We start from the raw sequence: 13,205 nt of genomic DNA, 5'->3' as shown, positions 1-13,205 counted from the left end.
CCTAATTTTAAAGATTGAGTGGGTTTTAATCTTTTAGGCTCGTAAAAATGACGGTCTAAATGAGCTAATCTATGCGGACTGCGGATTAGAAGTGAGTTAGCCTGAACTAAATAAATATGAATATAATTATATTATATTTTATTATTTCAAATGAATATATTTACTTTGTCATTTTAGTCAGTCCAAAATTAATTTATTTATTTAATTTTTAGTAATTGTATTTACCATATCACTTTAGAAAATTTTTACTACAGATTATTACAAATCAAAATTATCATTATTATTTAATATTAATATTCATAATTTTAATGAAAAAATAAACAGATATATATATATATATATATGGGATTAATGAAATTTTATTATAGTTTTTAAAATTATTTTATATTAAGTTAAATAAAATAATTAGTTTATTAAAAATGTTCATATTATGTTAAACTATGTAACCAATATATATATGTCGTTTCTTTATTTCAATTTTTTTCTGCTTGTTTTATTCATTTTTCATTATCTTGTAATTTTTTTTTAAGAATTTATTGAAAGATCTATAAGAATAATTATTATGGTTTATAAAATTTTCGATTAGCAATTTTATTTTATTTTAAAAAATAACGACTAATGATATTTAAAATTTTAAATTAATTTATATTAGAAATTGGTTTTGAAATATTTATTATTTAAACTCTAAGATATAACTATTTTGTAAAATAAATATATAAAAAATAATATTTTTAATGTAATACTTTTTAAAAGTTCATAGGTTGGCTGGCTTGGCTCGTCGTATACTGGTGCATTGGGTTAAACTACTAAATTTTAGTTCGTTCGGCCGCGGATTAGTCTGCAAATAATCTGTTTATTTGGAAATTATGGTAAATTATAGACTAATTTGTCCCACCAATCCGAATTAATAGGTCTTATTGCTTATTTTATTTTAATCTGAATAATAATTTAGATATAATAGTCTATAATATAAAATAATATTTTATAAATAACAGTCATAATTACATAGTAAAGTACCTAAAATAATATTCTTAAAGAAATATTCTCTTCCTCCATCGGTGTTCCGTCTACTATAAACACGGAAATTTAGGAGAAGTGTAATTATTAAATAAATAAATATATATTAGTAAAAATAATTATTATTTAATAAAAATATTAAGATAACTCATTAGTATAATTAAAATTTAAATTAAAATTTTTAATGAAATTAAAGTTTATAATACTTTTCCAAAAAAAAGTCACAGAATAAATGAGACGGAGCAAAAAGATGGACACGATAAGTGGGACGGAGGATGTTTATATTTTTTATCTTGGCCAGTTTCACTTCTCTTTTGTTTTTTAAAATATAATTATACACTTTAGTCATATTTTTATATTATAATTAATTAAATTATTTAGTTATCTTAATTTTAATTGTAATTTAAATAAAAATTAAATATATTTGAATATTAAGTATATGATTACTTTTTAATTTATATTTTGAAATAGAACAAACAAAAATTATACATAAAAGAATACTTTAAATTATGACTAATTATTTTTATTATATAATAATTATTTTTATTAATATATTTTTTAATTACTTACTAATTATACGTTTTTAAATTCTCGAATTACGCTAACATGAACACGTCAATTCAAACAACCCCTACTAGTATACTACTCCCTCCGTCCCATAATTTGTTCCTATTTTGTTCCTATTTTCTATTTTCGTCCGTCCCACATAATTTGTTCTTTCTATTTTTAAAAATATAATTATGCACTTTAATCCCATTTTAAATTTTAAATTTTATAATTTTCTTAACTTTAATTAAACTATTTACTTATTTTAATCATAATCTACAATTATTTTTACTAAATAATAATTATTTTTACTAATACACTTCTTAATTACTTACTAATTATACTTTACCTAAATTCCCGTGTCTACAATAGGGAGTATTATACAAATCAAGTGCAGATGGGAAAATTAGTCATAATGCATAAGATTACAGAATTTATTCTTGGAACTAATTCTTGAAAAATCATATGCAATCCTCACAAGGAAACAAAGAATATAACATGTCCATACCAATTACAGAATTCCAGAATATGAGCTAAATAAATTTTTTGGCTCTGCTCTGCTCTGTTCGAAAAAATTAGTACAAACTTATAGACTATAAGCAGAAATAGAGAAATATCAAAGGTAGAAAAGAAAAAATTAAATACATCTGCAGTCTGCACTGAATATATTCTTTGGATTAAACAGAGTCCAGTGTTTCACAATATTTGACAACTATATTCATAATGTCATATGCTTCTGTGAGCTGAAAACACATCAATGGCTACCAGAGACTTCACCATAGCCTGCAAAACATTGAAGATATTTAAAATTGGAACGAGCCGAGTCGAAAGAAAACACTCAAGTTCTATATCATCACAATGTATCGGCTATTTCTATACATTTTCACTGGTAAGAACAAAGCTCGATGTTGAGCAGCTAATATTCACAGTAGATCGACATGATCCCATTATTTTTAACGCAAGAGAGATGAAACTGACAAAATTGTAAGTTGAGCTAGGTAGTTAATCCAGAGTCGGGCTCGTTGAAATTTGTTCCCAGATGACCAAAGTTGTCAATTTCTTGAATATCAGGACACAACACAAAGCAAGTATTTTCTACGATAAGCTCCTATCCGAAAGGTAATTCCAAGCCAAAATGTGGAATATGTATAGGAAACATTTTAAATAGCATAAACAGAAACTTGCTTAAATATCAGTCCGTGTAATCGATAATCCACTTGATCTAAAACTATTAAACCCCGAATTCATTAGAGTGTAATTCAATTTGTCATAAGACCACAGACAAGAAGTAAAGACACCAGCAAGAATCAACTTGAACAGAAAAGGAACAGTTATAGTAAATCATTATCAAAAAAGAAATGAAAAGTCGTGTACTGTAAATCCAAAGTCTGAGAAAGTGAAAGCATTCACCCGACCACAAACATTATCAAGCATACGAAGCTTCGATGATCAATAATGGATCATCTTATATCACAGAGGAAGTCTGCAAATAATTGAGGAGCATGCGCTCTAAAAGTTACCTCATAAACAATGCACAGAGATTGATCAATCCACGATCATGCAGGCGGCTCACCACCACCATATGCATCTTCATCAAACTCTTCATTCGTAGAATTCTCTTGGCAAAGGAGCCTATTTTCTTCTGATGTTCTTAATTCAAAACCATTCCAAGTCATTGGTGTCGAACCAGGATGCATGCCCTGGTCAGAACCATGACTAGTTTCAACAACCTCGACTTGATCATTACCATTTTGATAATCAGGCTCTTGTCTTTTATCCTCGTCCACACCCGAGGCCTCAACATTGAGATCAGAACCCAGATCAAATCCCGATTGCTCCAAGGGTCCAGGGAAAGCAACAGTGACATCTCCTGGCTCGGATGGTTCAGCAGCTTCTTTCTTTTGCCTTCTCCATTTCTTTGTAGATGAAGTCCCATCATCCTCGAAATCTTCTTCTTCTCTATCACGATGTAAGTAAACCCATAGTTTTCTCTCTCCGTCAAATTGAACACACGGATCACGCTCATAATGCAATCGATCCAATGCTCCACTGACCACTTGATTGACTTGCGCATCAGAGACATTTTCCATTATGAACTGTGAATCTCTAATCAATGTACACACATCAGCTCTGGTTCCAATACTTCCAGGCAATCGTGCTGCTGCATCCCTCACAAGACAAAGGATGGTAACATGCGGTGGTCGATTCCGTTTTAGCATAAAATGGTCCCGTGCTTTTGATGTCGGCTTGCCACCACACCTCCTTAAAGGGGCAACTATCGATTTTTTACCATCAATAGCTGTATAAGAAAAGGCCCTGTCTGGTATTAGATACCTGAGGTATTCTTCCTTACGGAAATATTCTCTTACTTCTTCAGAACTCTGGCCGATGGTACTTAGGCTCTTCTGAGCTCTCAGATCCTTGAACCTTTCTCTTTCATCTAAATTCACTTGCGTCAATGTCAATGGCGGAGCTGGAAGACTTCCTATCTGCAGAAGGGTTTCCTGACTATTCTTTAGCCAATTAGCAAAGGAATCAACCAACTTGACGAGCATTTTATGAGGAAGACCCCACACATCAGGAGACGTCACCTCTTCAACAACCTCAGAGTCGGATAAATTATGAGACACAGGACCAACCCACGACCAACTTTTAGAAGATTTTTCATACAATACCAGTGGTTTCCACCCTTTTGCTCCCAGGGGTGCTGTTCTGGATGAAAATATTTTAAGAACACCTCTCACCAAATCCTGAAGAGGTTCCTGTGTCTCAAGAATACAAGGATCACCAGGGTTTGATCTAACCCGGTTAACAATTTCCAGAATTGAGAGAGAAGGCACATGTTCTTGTGCTGACATAGAAGCATTTGCTTGAATATCTGAGTTTGAATTACCATTCTTTGCATCTTCCTGCTTACTGGTTTGCTCCTCCTTGACCCCCTGTGAAGAATCAGTCACAGTGGGATGCTTTGCAACCTCTAAGGAATCATCTGGAAGCGGAGTGATCATTGCCATACGGACCGCAGAGAGAAGATGAATAATGGAGAATGAGAAGCCAGTATGAACAGTAGGTGTAATTAAAGGAAATGACTTTTTCTGTCTCTTAGTTTCTATCTCAACATCATCCATGCCCTTTTCAACAATAGGTGCTTGAGAAACACCATTCTCTAGAACATTAGAAGCATCCTCCAACCTCCTTTTACCTCGTTTCCTTACGGAACTTATGTCATCCAGCTGCAGCTCGGCTTCAGCACAGTGATATTCATTATCATTTTGTAAGTCCATGTATCCTGATTCATTCTTTACTTTCCACTTTCTCGAAAGATTGCTGCATTCAATCATTGGCACATCAGATCGTTCAACATGATAGCCACCTGAGAGTTCCACCATCTGGTCTTTTTTCCTTAACTTAAAAGGAACACCATTATCTGCTGCAAGTCGTTGTGTCCAGTACAAGTCATCATCAAAATTGTTGCTATCCATGTAATTAGGTTGAGCGAGAGCAAAATCACGGCTCACTTCTCCTTTCCGCCTCCTTCCCACAGCAAGTGATGGTTTCAGTGATGGCAAATAGTAAGTGTCAGTATTGTTGCCTTCCAGATGGCTATTCAGTCCTGAGGGATAGAAATGTTGCCGATCTTCAGCACCAATAACTTCTCCTGGTACCGGATAAAAGTGGTCATCAAGGCCTTTCGTGGGCAAAATATTGGAGTAGCCAACATCATGCATCTTGCCTTTCTGTTCTGCTTTCATCAACTCCAGGTTTTCACTAAAATCATCCATCTTCCGCGACAACTGTGATGATCCGTCAAGGGTTAGATAGCTATTCTTCTTTTTCCTTCTAGAACCTTCAGCCTTCTTTGTATCTGGCCCAAATTTCACATCCGGCACACCACCAGGGTAAGCCCACTTGCTACGCATCAAAGGATTGTCATCCTCATCCTCATCAACATATTCTGATGAGTCTGATTCGGTGTCTTCATTTCTTGAAGGACTCCTAATTCCTCTATTTCCAGAGCTAGCCTGAAACATATCTCTCTGCTTTGCATGCGACAATTTATCATTTGTACTGAGATCAACAGTTTCCCTACTCATCTTCCCCTTTTTATTTTTGGCGTTCAACTCACTAGATTTACTAGACAAATCAGAAGGGAATAGTCCACCATATTTACCAAGCCAAGCTGGATCACTTGAATCGAAATGCTCTATTTGCTTTCCTTTCAAGGATAAATTTGCCTTCTGACCCTTACCAAATTTTATCTGGCTGTCACCAGTGAATTGCTGAAGGTTCTCGCCATACTTCCCTTTTTTTCCTCCATCATACATGTTTCTCATATTGGATGGCTTTGTAGTCAAGACTTTGATATCAGACAATTTGTTAATGGTCTTGTTCCTGCCAAGACCATGTAAATTGTTCCTTGCTGAAATAGGGATTCCCATGAAACCATCCATATCGTCTTCAGTTCTAGGACTTCCATGTTTTTTCCATTTGGACGTAGCAGGCTTATCATTTACCCCAGCTCGAGATAAATTTTGATCTCTTTGCATGGTAACTTCATAAGCTTTGTCTGCTTCATCATCCTCTTGAATCTGGTCAGCCATCCTTGCAGCTGGAGAATCATTAACTGATTCTTTGCTATACCGAGAAACAGGAAGGCCCAAACTATATCGTCCTGACTTTATTTCAACTCCAGGATGATTCAAAGGATAGGGTTCAGATAACTCCTTCATAGCATTGGCCTTAGACCCAACCAACTTCAATGTCCCTTTAGGATTGCGTTTCCCAGGTTTAGTTGATTCCTTTCCATTTTTCCTGCCTTGAGAAGAAATATCTGAAGGTGGACCAATGCTGTAGCCAGAATATCGACCTGTCTTCTGCCCAAGCTTCCGATCCTTCACCCTTTTGCTCCAATGAGCATCAGTAGACTCTTCTCTGTCAGATGACTCAGTCCGGAATTCTTCCATGTTCTCATTCATCAAACTCTTCTGACTCTTCACAATGTTGAACACTCTAAGCTTCTCCTCAATACTGTAGCCTTTGCAATTCTGCCATGCATCCCTCATCTGGCAAAGGTTGCTGACCATCGTATTCTGATACTTTCGCAAGCTATGATAATGTTCTCTTATCTGGAAGAAACCCAAACCTTGCTTATAGAGTGCTACTCTCGGCTCAGACATCCCTCCCTTCAACATCTCAAATAACTTATCCACTGGGCTCCCAAAATGTAAATTGTCACCAGAGAAAAGCTCTTTAAGTGTACGCACGTAATTCTCCTGGTCCATATCAGGTAAATACTTGGAGAGACTGAACCTTTCCTCTTCACTTAGAACCTCATTCCAAACCTCCATAGACAGCACATCTTTTAACCCTGACAGGTCATATAATTCATAAGGAATGCTGCAGGTTTGATCACCAATTTGGCAAAACTCCTCACCAGATTGGCCTAACTCCAGTAAATCAAAATCATCAGAGCCTGCTCCAGAATCACAGTCATCAAATTCATCATCGTCATCATCAGATTCGACAGCCGAAGTAGAGTTGCGCTTCTGAAATTCATCATCATCGTCGCTAGTCATAACCTTGTCCCGACTGTGTGGTGATTGGAACTCTGAGTCGAATCGTGCTACCTTAAAGCTATTCTTCTCAATCGCCATTCATCAACAATACCATAACAAAACAAATATCCAGACCAAAACTTACTCGAATGCCAATCTCCAAACTTCAATTCAAAACCCTAGAACGACAGAAACAGACCATATCAAATCGAAAGAAGACAGTATTCCTCGAATCATCAATTGAGAAAAACAGAGCAACACCAACTCAGAAATTCAACACAACACCACAAGCAAACTCACTGAAATCACCTTACGATATCTCATTCCCCAATTACAACATTCCATCAATCCAATTCACACCCCAAACCAAGCAACAGATGCGCAGACTCGAAACAACGGCAAAACGTAAACACAAAACATAAACAATTTAAAAAGCAAAAGAAACCCAGTACAGAAGAAACAAAAAAATCAATTACCGGAAATCAAGAACACCCCGAAATCAAAAAAACCAGAAAGCCGGATAAGGAAGGGGATCAAACGCACCTAAATTTGCTTGCAGGCCCGATGACGCAGACCAAGACCAGGAATTTCTGCAAGGAGCGTGAATATGTATTGTAGCGACGAAACCCTAGAATATAGATACGAAGGGGCCAGGAAAAAAAACTAAAGTTAACCAGGCGGTTATATTGTGCGTTTGTACGAGAGAGGTGTGTGTGTGTGCGCGAGAGAGCGAGAGAGAAAGAGAGAGTACACTTGGACCTGGGTGACAGAAGAAGAAGAAGACGAGTGTGAGCCGTCGGATTGAGATCTTGTAAATTTACCATATTGCCCACCGGTTTTTCAACCGGCTCGGCTCCGGATGCATTTTAGGCTCGTTTTCAAATTATACTTTTATACTTTCCATATTATTTTAAAAATAATAATATACTTTAATTTAATTTTTAATTTCATAATTTTTTTAATTTTAATTAGAATAATTAATTTTTTAACTTTAATTTAAAATTATTTTTATTACATAATAATTATTTTCATTAATATAATCTTAATTATTTACTAATTATGATAATTATCTTTACTAAGAATTACTCATTCGGTCCTAGATAAGATTAGAGCTGTAAAACAAACGAACAATTCGCGAGCTCGGCTCGGTTCGATTCGTTTGAGCTCGCTAAGAGCTCATTCGTTAAGCTAAACAAGCCAAACGACGAACATAAATTTTGGTTCGTTATGTTCACGAACGAACACGAGCTTGTTCGCAAACGTTCGATAATATTTATTAGAAAAATTAAATTAATAATTTTATATTTAATGAGTATATATATCTTTATAAATATTATATTGCATTCTATTTTTTATTTAAATTTATTAATAAAAATTATAATTATTATTAACTAAATTTAAATTTTTAAAAAAAATTAAATAAATAAAATAAAATTTCTCTTAATGAGCCGAGCCGAGCCGAACACGAACAAAAAAATTGCTAAACGAGTCGAACTCAAACAAAAATTTCAGCTCGTATCTCTTAACGAACGAACACGAACCGAACTCGAATCCTTAACGAGCCGAGCTCAAACAAAAATTTTAGCTTGTATCTCTTAATGAACGTACACGAACTGAATTTGAGCCCTTAACAACCCGAGCTCAAACATGACAAGCTCGGCTTTGTTCGACTCGTTTACAGCTCTAGATAAGATGGGCTTACGGTATATACAGGAATTTAAGTAAAATATAATTAGTAAGTAATTAAAAAGTGTATTAGTAAAAATAATTATTGATTAAGATTAAGAAAATTAAATAGTTTAATTAAGATTGAAAAAATTAAATTTAAAATTTTAAAATATAATTAAAGTGTATAATAAATTTTTCAAAAAAAAAAGAACAAATTATGTGGGACGGACGAAAATATAAAATATGAACAAATTATGTGGGACGAATGGAGTATATTACTAGTTTAATTTCTGTTTATTTCTGTTGGGATATGAAATTGATTATATTCTAAAATCTAAGGCATAGATTAAATATGTATGTATTCTCACTTTAACACGCGTCTGTGTACTTTATAGTAAAATTTTTGGTTTGACAGCGCCCCTAGACGTAAATCATTGTGATTGAATCGGGTTACCAAATTCTTGTGTTCTTATTTGTCTCTTTCTTAATTTCCAAGAATTTCCGTAACAATCTCATATTTTATTATTATTTTTGTTCCTTCCTAATGAAGTATTTTTTTTCTTTTTTGGTCTAATTTTACATAGTAATATTATATACATTGTACAAATTAAGACGTTATTTTTTCTAATTTTTTTTTCATCTATTTTTCAAAAATATTAATACATTACACATATTTATTATTTTTATATTTCTTACAAAATTTTCTATACCTCATATAAAAAAAAAATTATTTTTCAACAATCACACAAAACAAACATACTCTAAGAGAAAACAATAAAAATATATTTATTAGTGTTGTATAATACAATTATAATGATATTTATATAAAATATTATACAAATATAAAGATATTTGTAATGTTAATATGTAAAAAAAAAATAGATACTTTTGTTAAGAGAATGAGATAGTATTATTTTTTATTTTGAAAATAATTGTTTTTATAATTTTAATTAAATTAATTATATGCATTTATTTAATATATAATTATTTGTATTATAATATAATTAATTTTATTAATACTCTCCCTCATAATTGAAAGTACTTTTTTTTACTCTGTTTAACTCAAATGTATCACTTTTGTTTTTTTTTTTTTTAAGTAAAAGTACATTAATATTAAAATATTATTAACTTTTATTTAAATTACAAACGTACTATTACATATCAAAATCTCTTTCACTTTCACTTAATATGTATTTATTAATTATACATTTACTAAGATCTCGTGTCTAAAGTAATTATTTTAATAAAATATTAAATATAATTTTTATTTATATACAAATTATTATTGTAAAATACTCTATAAGTCTTATTTTAATTGATTTTTTTTTTCATTTTTGTCTATCTAATAACAATGGGTACTTTTTTATTTTGGACAAAACTTATCAAATCAAAATATACTCAACAAATATAAATCAATTTAATTAACTACTACGTAATATAAAATAGACTAAATTGCATAAAATTCACCTGTGGTTTCATGAAATTGCACCAAATCCTCCATATTTTTAAAAAATTGCGTCAAACTCCCTTATGGTTTCATAAACTCTGTGTCTAACTCTATCGACGGTCCTTATTTAATGATATTTGACCTAAATGCGCACAAATTACGAATAAATTTTAGAATCTCAATTTCTACACCTCTAGAATTACATATATATTTATTTTTCTTATATTTAGCCCAAAAAAGAGTAAAAAAAACTCTTAAAACCGAAGAAAAATAACTATTTTTGAATATATTTACTATTTTTGAGACTAAATATAAGAAAAATGAATATATTTATAATTTTAGGGGTTTAAAAATTGAGATTCTAAAATTTATTCGCAGTTTGAGCGCATTTAAGTCAAATATCATTAAATAAGGACCACCGAGGGGGTTAGACACAGAGTTTATGAAACCACGAGAGAGTTTGACGCAGTTTTAGAAGTATAGGGGATTTGACGCAATTTCATGAAACTACGTGTAGGTTTTGTGCAATTTAACCTATAAAATATTATAAATCATGTAAGATTCACTCAAAACCTCTTAATGCTATCATTCTTCTCAAAAAATTAATAAATTTATCTATATGTAAAATTCTATAATTTTTTATAAAATTAGTTTATATTAATTATAAATAAATAAATAAAAGTATTTTCATTTACTTGTATTATAAAAAAATTTATTCTCTTTTATTGTCATATAAATTTTAAAATATATAAAACTATCATTATTGTTAATTATATGAAAAAATAATATTATACCTCACAATTATTAACTAATTAAATATCATTATCTTAAATACAGTCTCACTGATAAAAGTGTTCAATTCAGTTGGAGGAATGGAATTTAAATCAAATAGATTTTTTTTTTTTTTTTTAAATATGCATTTGTGGTTGTGTTTGTTAGTGGATTTGATAGTTGATTTTGTGTATTGTATAGTAAAATTTTAAATTGTAATAATTATTTAATATAATGTACATATATATTGATAATGTAATATATTAAATATAAAATTATTTTTTATTATAATAAAAAATAATTTTATATTTAATATATTACATTATTTTATAATATTAAAAAATATTTATTTTTATGTTTTTAAAGAAAAAATTAGAAAAATATGATTACGTAATATTTTAAAAATAAAATTATTTTTTTATTATAATATAAAAATAAATATTTATTTTTATGTTTTTAAAGAAGCAATTATAAAATAATGAAATATGAGTTAAAAACCCATAAATAAATATAAATTACATAATTGATTGTGTTTCACATATTTTGGGGCGTTTTTTTTTTTTTTCAGAATTTTCTTTTCAATTTTTAGGTTTTGCTTTTATTTTAATTTGAATATAATACTTTATAGAAAAGTTAATACTACCAGTCTCATAAATATAGTCTTAATTGGGTTGGACAGAAGATTTAAAGAATATTGATATTATATTGGTAGTTGGTAAAAAGTATGGATAAAATATTTTTTTGCCCTTGTGAGTGCATTAGTGTACAAAATAGTGACAATTGTGTAATAAAAATGAAAAAGTAGAGGTAGTTTTATGGTGATATGATTATTTATGTAAACAAAACTATTGTTTTGGGACAGACAAAAGTAAACAAGACTATTGTATCAGGACAGATGAAGTGAGCCAGTAAAAATAGGCTGCTGAACTTAGGGTGTGTTTGCTTTGTAAGAGAATTTGAATGAATATTTTTTTATGTAAGATATAAGAAATCATGTATGAAATATAAAAATAATAAATATGTGTCATATATTAATATTTTTAAAAAGATGTGTGAGAAAAAAAAATTAAAAGAACACCCATTATGATGTAGAAAAATTAAATGATCACTATGTTTGTTTGAAGGATTTGTGTGAATTTCTACTATTCATACAAATTTTTTCTCTAAAAAATATCAAATCAAATACTTATCTTTCATTTTTTATATTATACTAAAAATCAATTTTACGTTCAAACATTACATCAATACATATTTATATCACATCATACAACTATTTAAATTCAAAATTTTTACTATTCAAATCTCAATCCAAAACCCTAAACTCCAAACAAACACTTAATAATGTTATAAAAATAAAATCTTATTTTTTATTACATAAAATTTCAAACTTCTATAAGTAGTTTGATATGTGCTTTGTGTTTGAATTATTTTATTTAATTTTAATTTTGAAAAATTAGTTTAATATTTTAATTGGAAAAGAAAACTGAATTCTTAGTATAAATATTTAAAAATATTATATTAATTACATCATATTTAATGAATAGCATATAAAAAAATTAATAAATATTTTTAATTATAAAGTTTTTTTATACACGTGTCACGGCATGATTGGGAGTGATGAATCATGACTCAATTAGCCATTTTTTTCTGTTATAAAAGACAGTTTTTTCCTGTTATTTGGGGGAAATAATATGTGATAATTGATATTATAAAATATACAAGATATTCATCCAACACTTTCTTTGTTTTATAAATTTCATAAACTATATGCACTTTGTTCATTATGAATGTATTTATATATAATTATTCTTGTTGGTTGAAAATTTTGAACAACATAATAATCAAAGAATTTTTTTTTTAAAATTTAAAGTAATTAAATTTTTAATTCGTATAATATAGTACTCAAATATTTGAAAGTAAAATAAATTTAAAATGAAAAAGAAGAGAAATACCGAAAAAGTAGAGTTCATGAATGAAAGATAAAAAAAATATAAACTTGATTAATTTTTTCACTTTGAATAAATACTTATTTTTTACTTTCTATTAATTTTTGGTAAATTTGGACTCATTAAATAGGTCTTTGAGTTATCTTTCCAATGACGTTGATGGCGAGTAGATTTAATATTGCACAAAAGAGATATATCTATTTGTATAGGAAGTTGTCTGCTCAGAGTTCATGTCACAACTTTTGACTTAAAAAA

At 30.0% G+C, this 13,205-nt stretch overlaps 1 protein-coding gene across 1 annotated transcript; it reads right to left on the bottom strand.

Annotated features, from left to right (window-relative positions):
* Positions 1 to 2,008: 2,008 nt before the first annotated feature.
* LOC127239235 (uncharacterized) lies at positions 2,009 to 7,867 on the bottom strand. Its single transcript, XM_051257299.1, has 3 exons — positions 7,662 to 7,867; positions 3,084 to 7,297; positions 2,009 to 2,346 (listed from the first exon to the last, which is right to left on the bottom strand). Exon 2 carries the CDS (start codon positions 7,215 to 7,217, stop codon positions 3,120 to 3,122), a length of 4,098 nt encoding a protein of 1,365 aa, XP_051113256.1. The 5' UTR covers positions 7,218 to 7,297; positions 7,662 to 7,867; the 3' UTR covers positions 2,009 to 2,346; positions 3,084 to 3,119.
* Between the last annotated feature and the right edge of the window lie 5,338 nt (positions 7,868 to 13,205).

Source organism: Andrographis paniculata, unplaced genomic scaffold, assembly GCF_009805555.1.
Source record: "Andrographis paniculata isolate CXL003 unplaced genomic scaffold, ASM980555v1 Contig77END, whole genome shotgun sequence".
Taxonomy (NCBI): domain Eukaryota; kingdom Viridiplantae; phylum Streptophyta; class Magnoliopsida; order Lamiales; family Acanthaceae; genus Andrographis; species Andrographis paniculata.
This window is presented reverse-complemented; position numbering and strand designations above follow the sequence as displayed.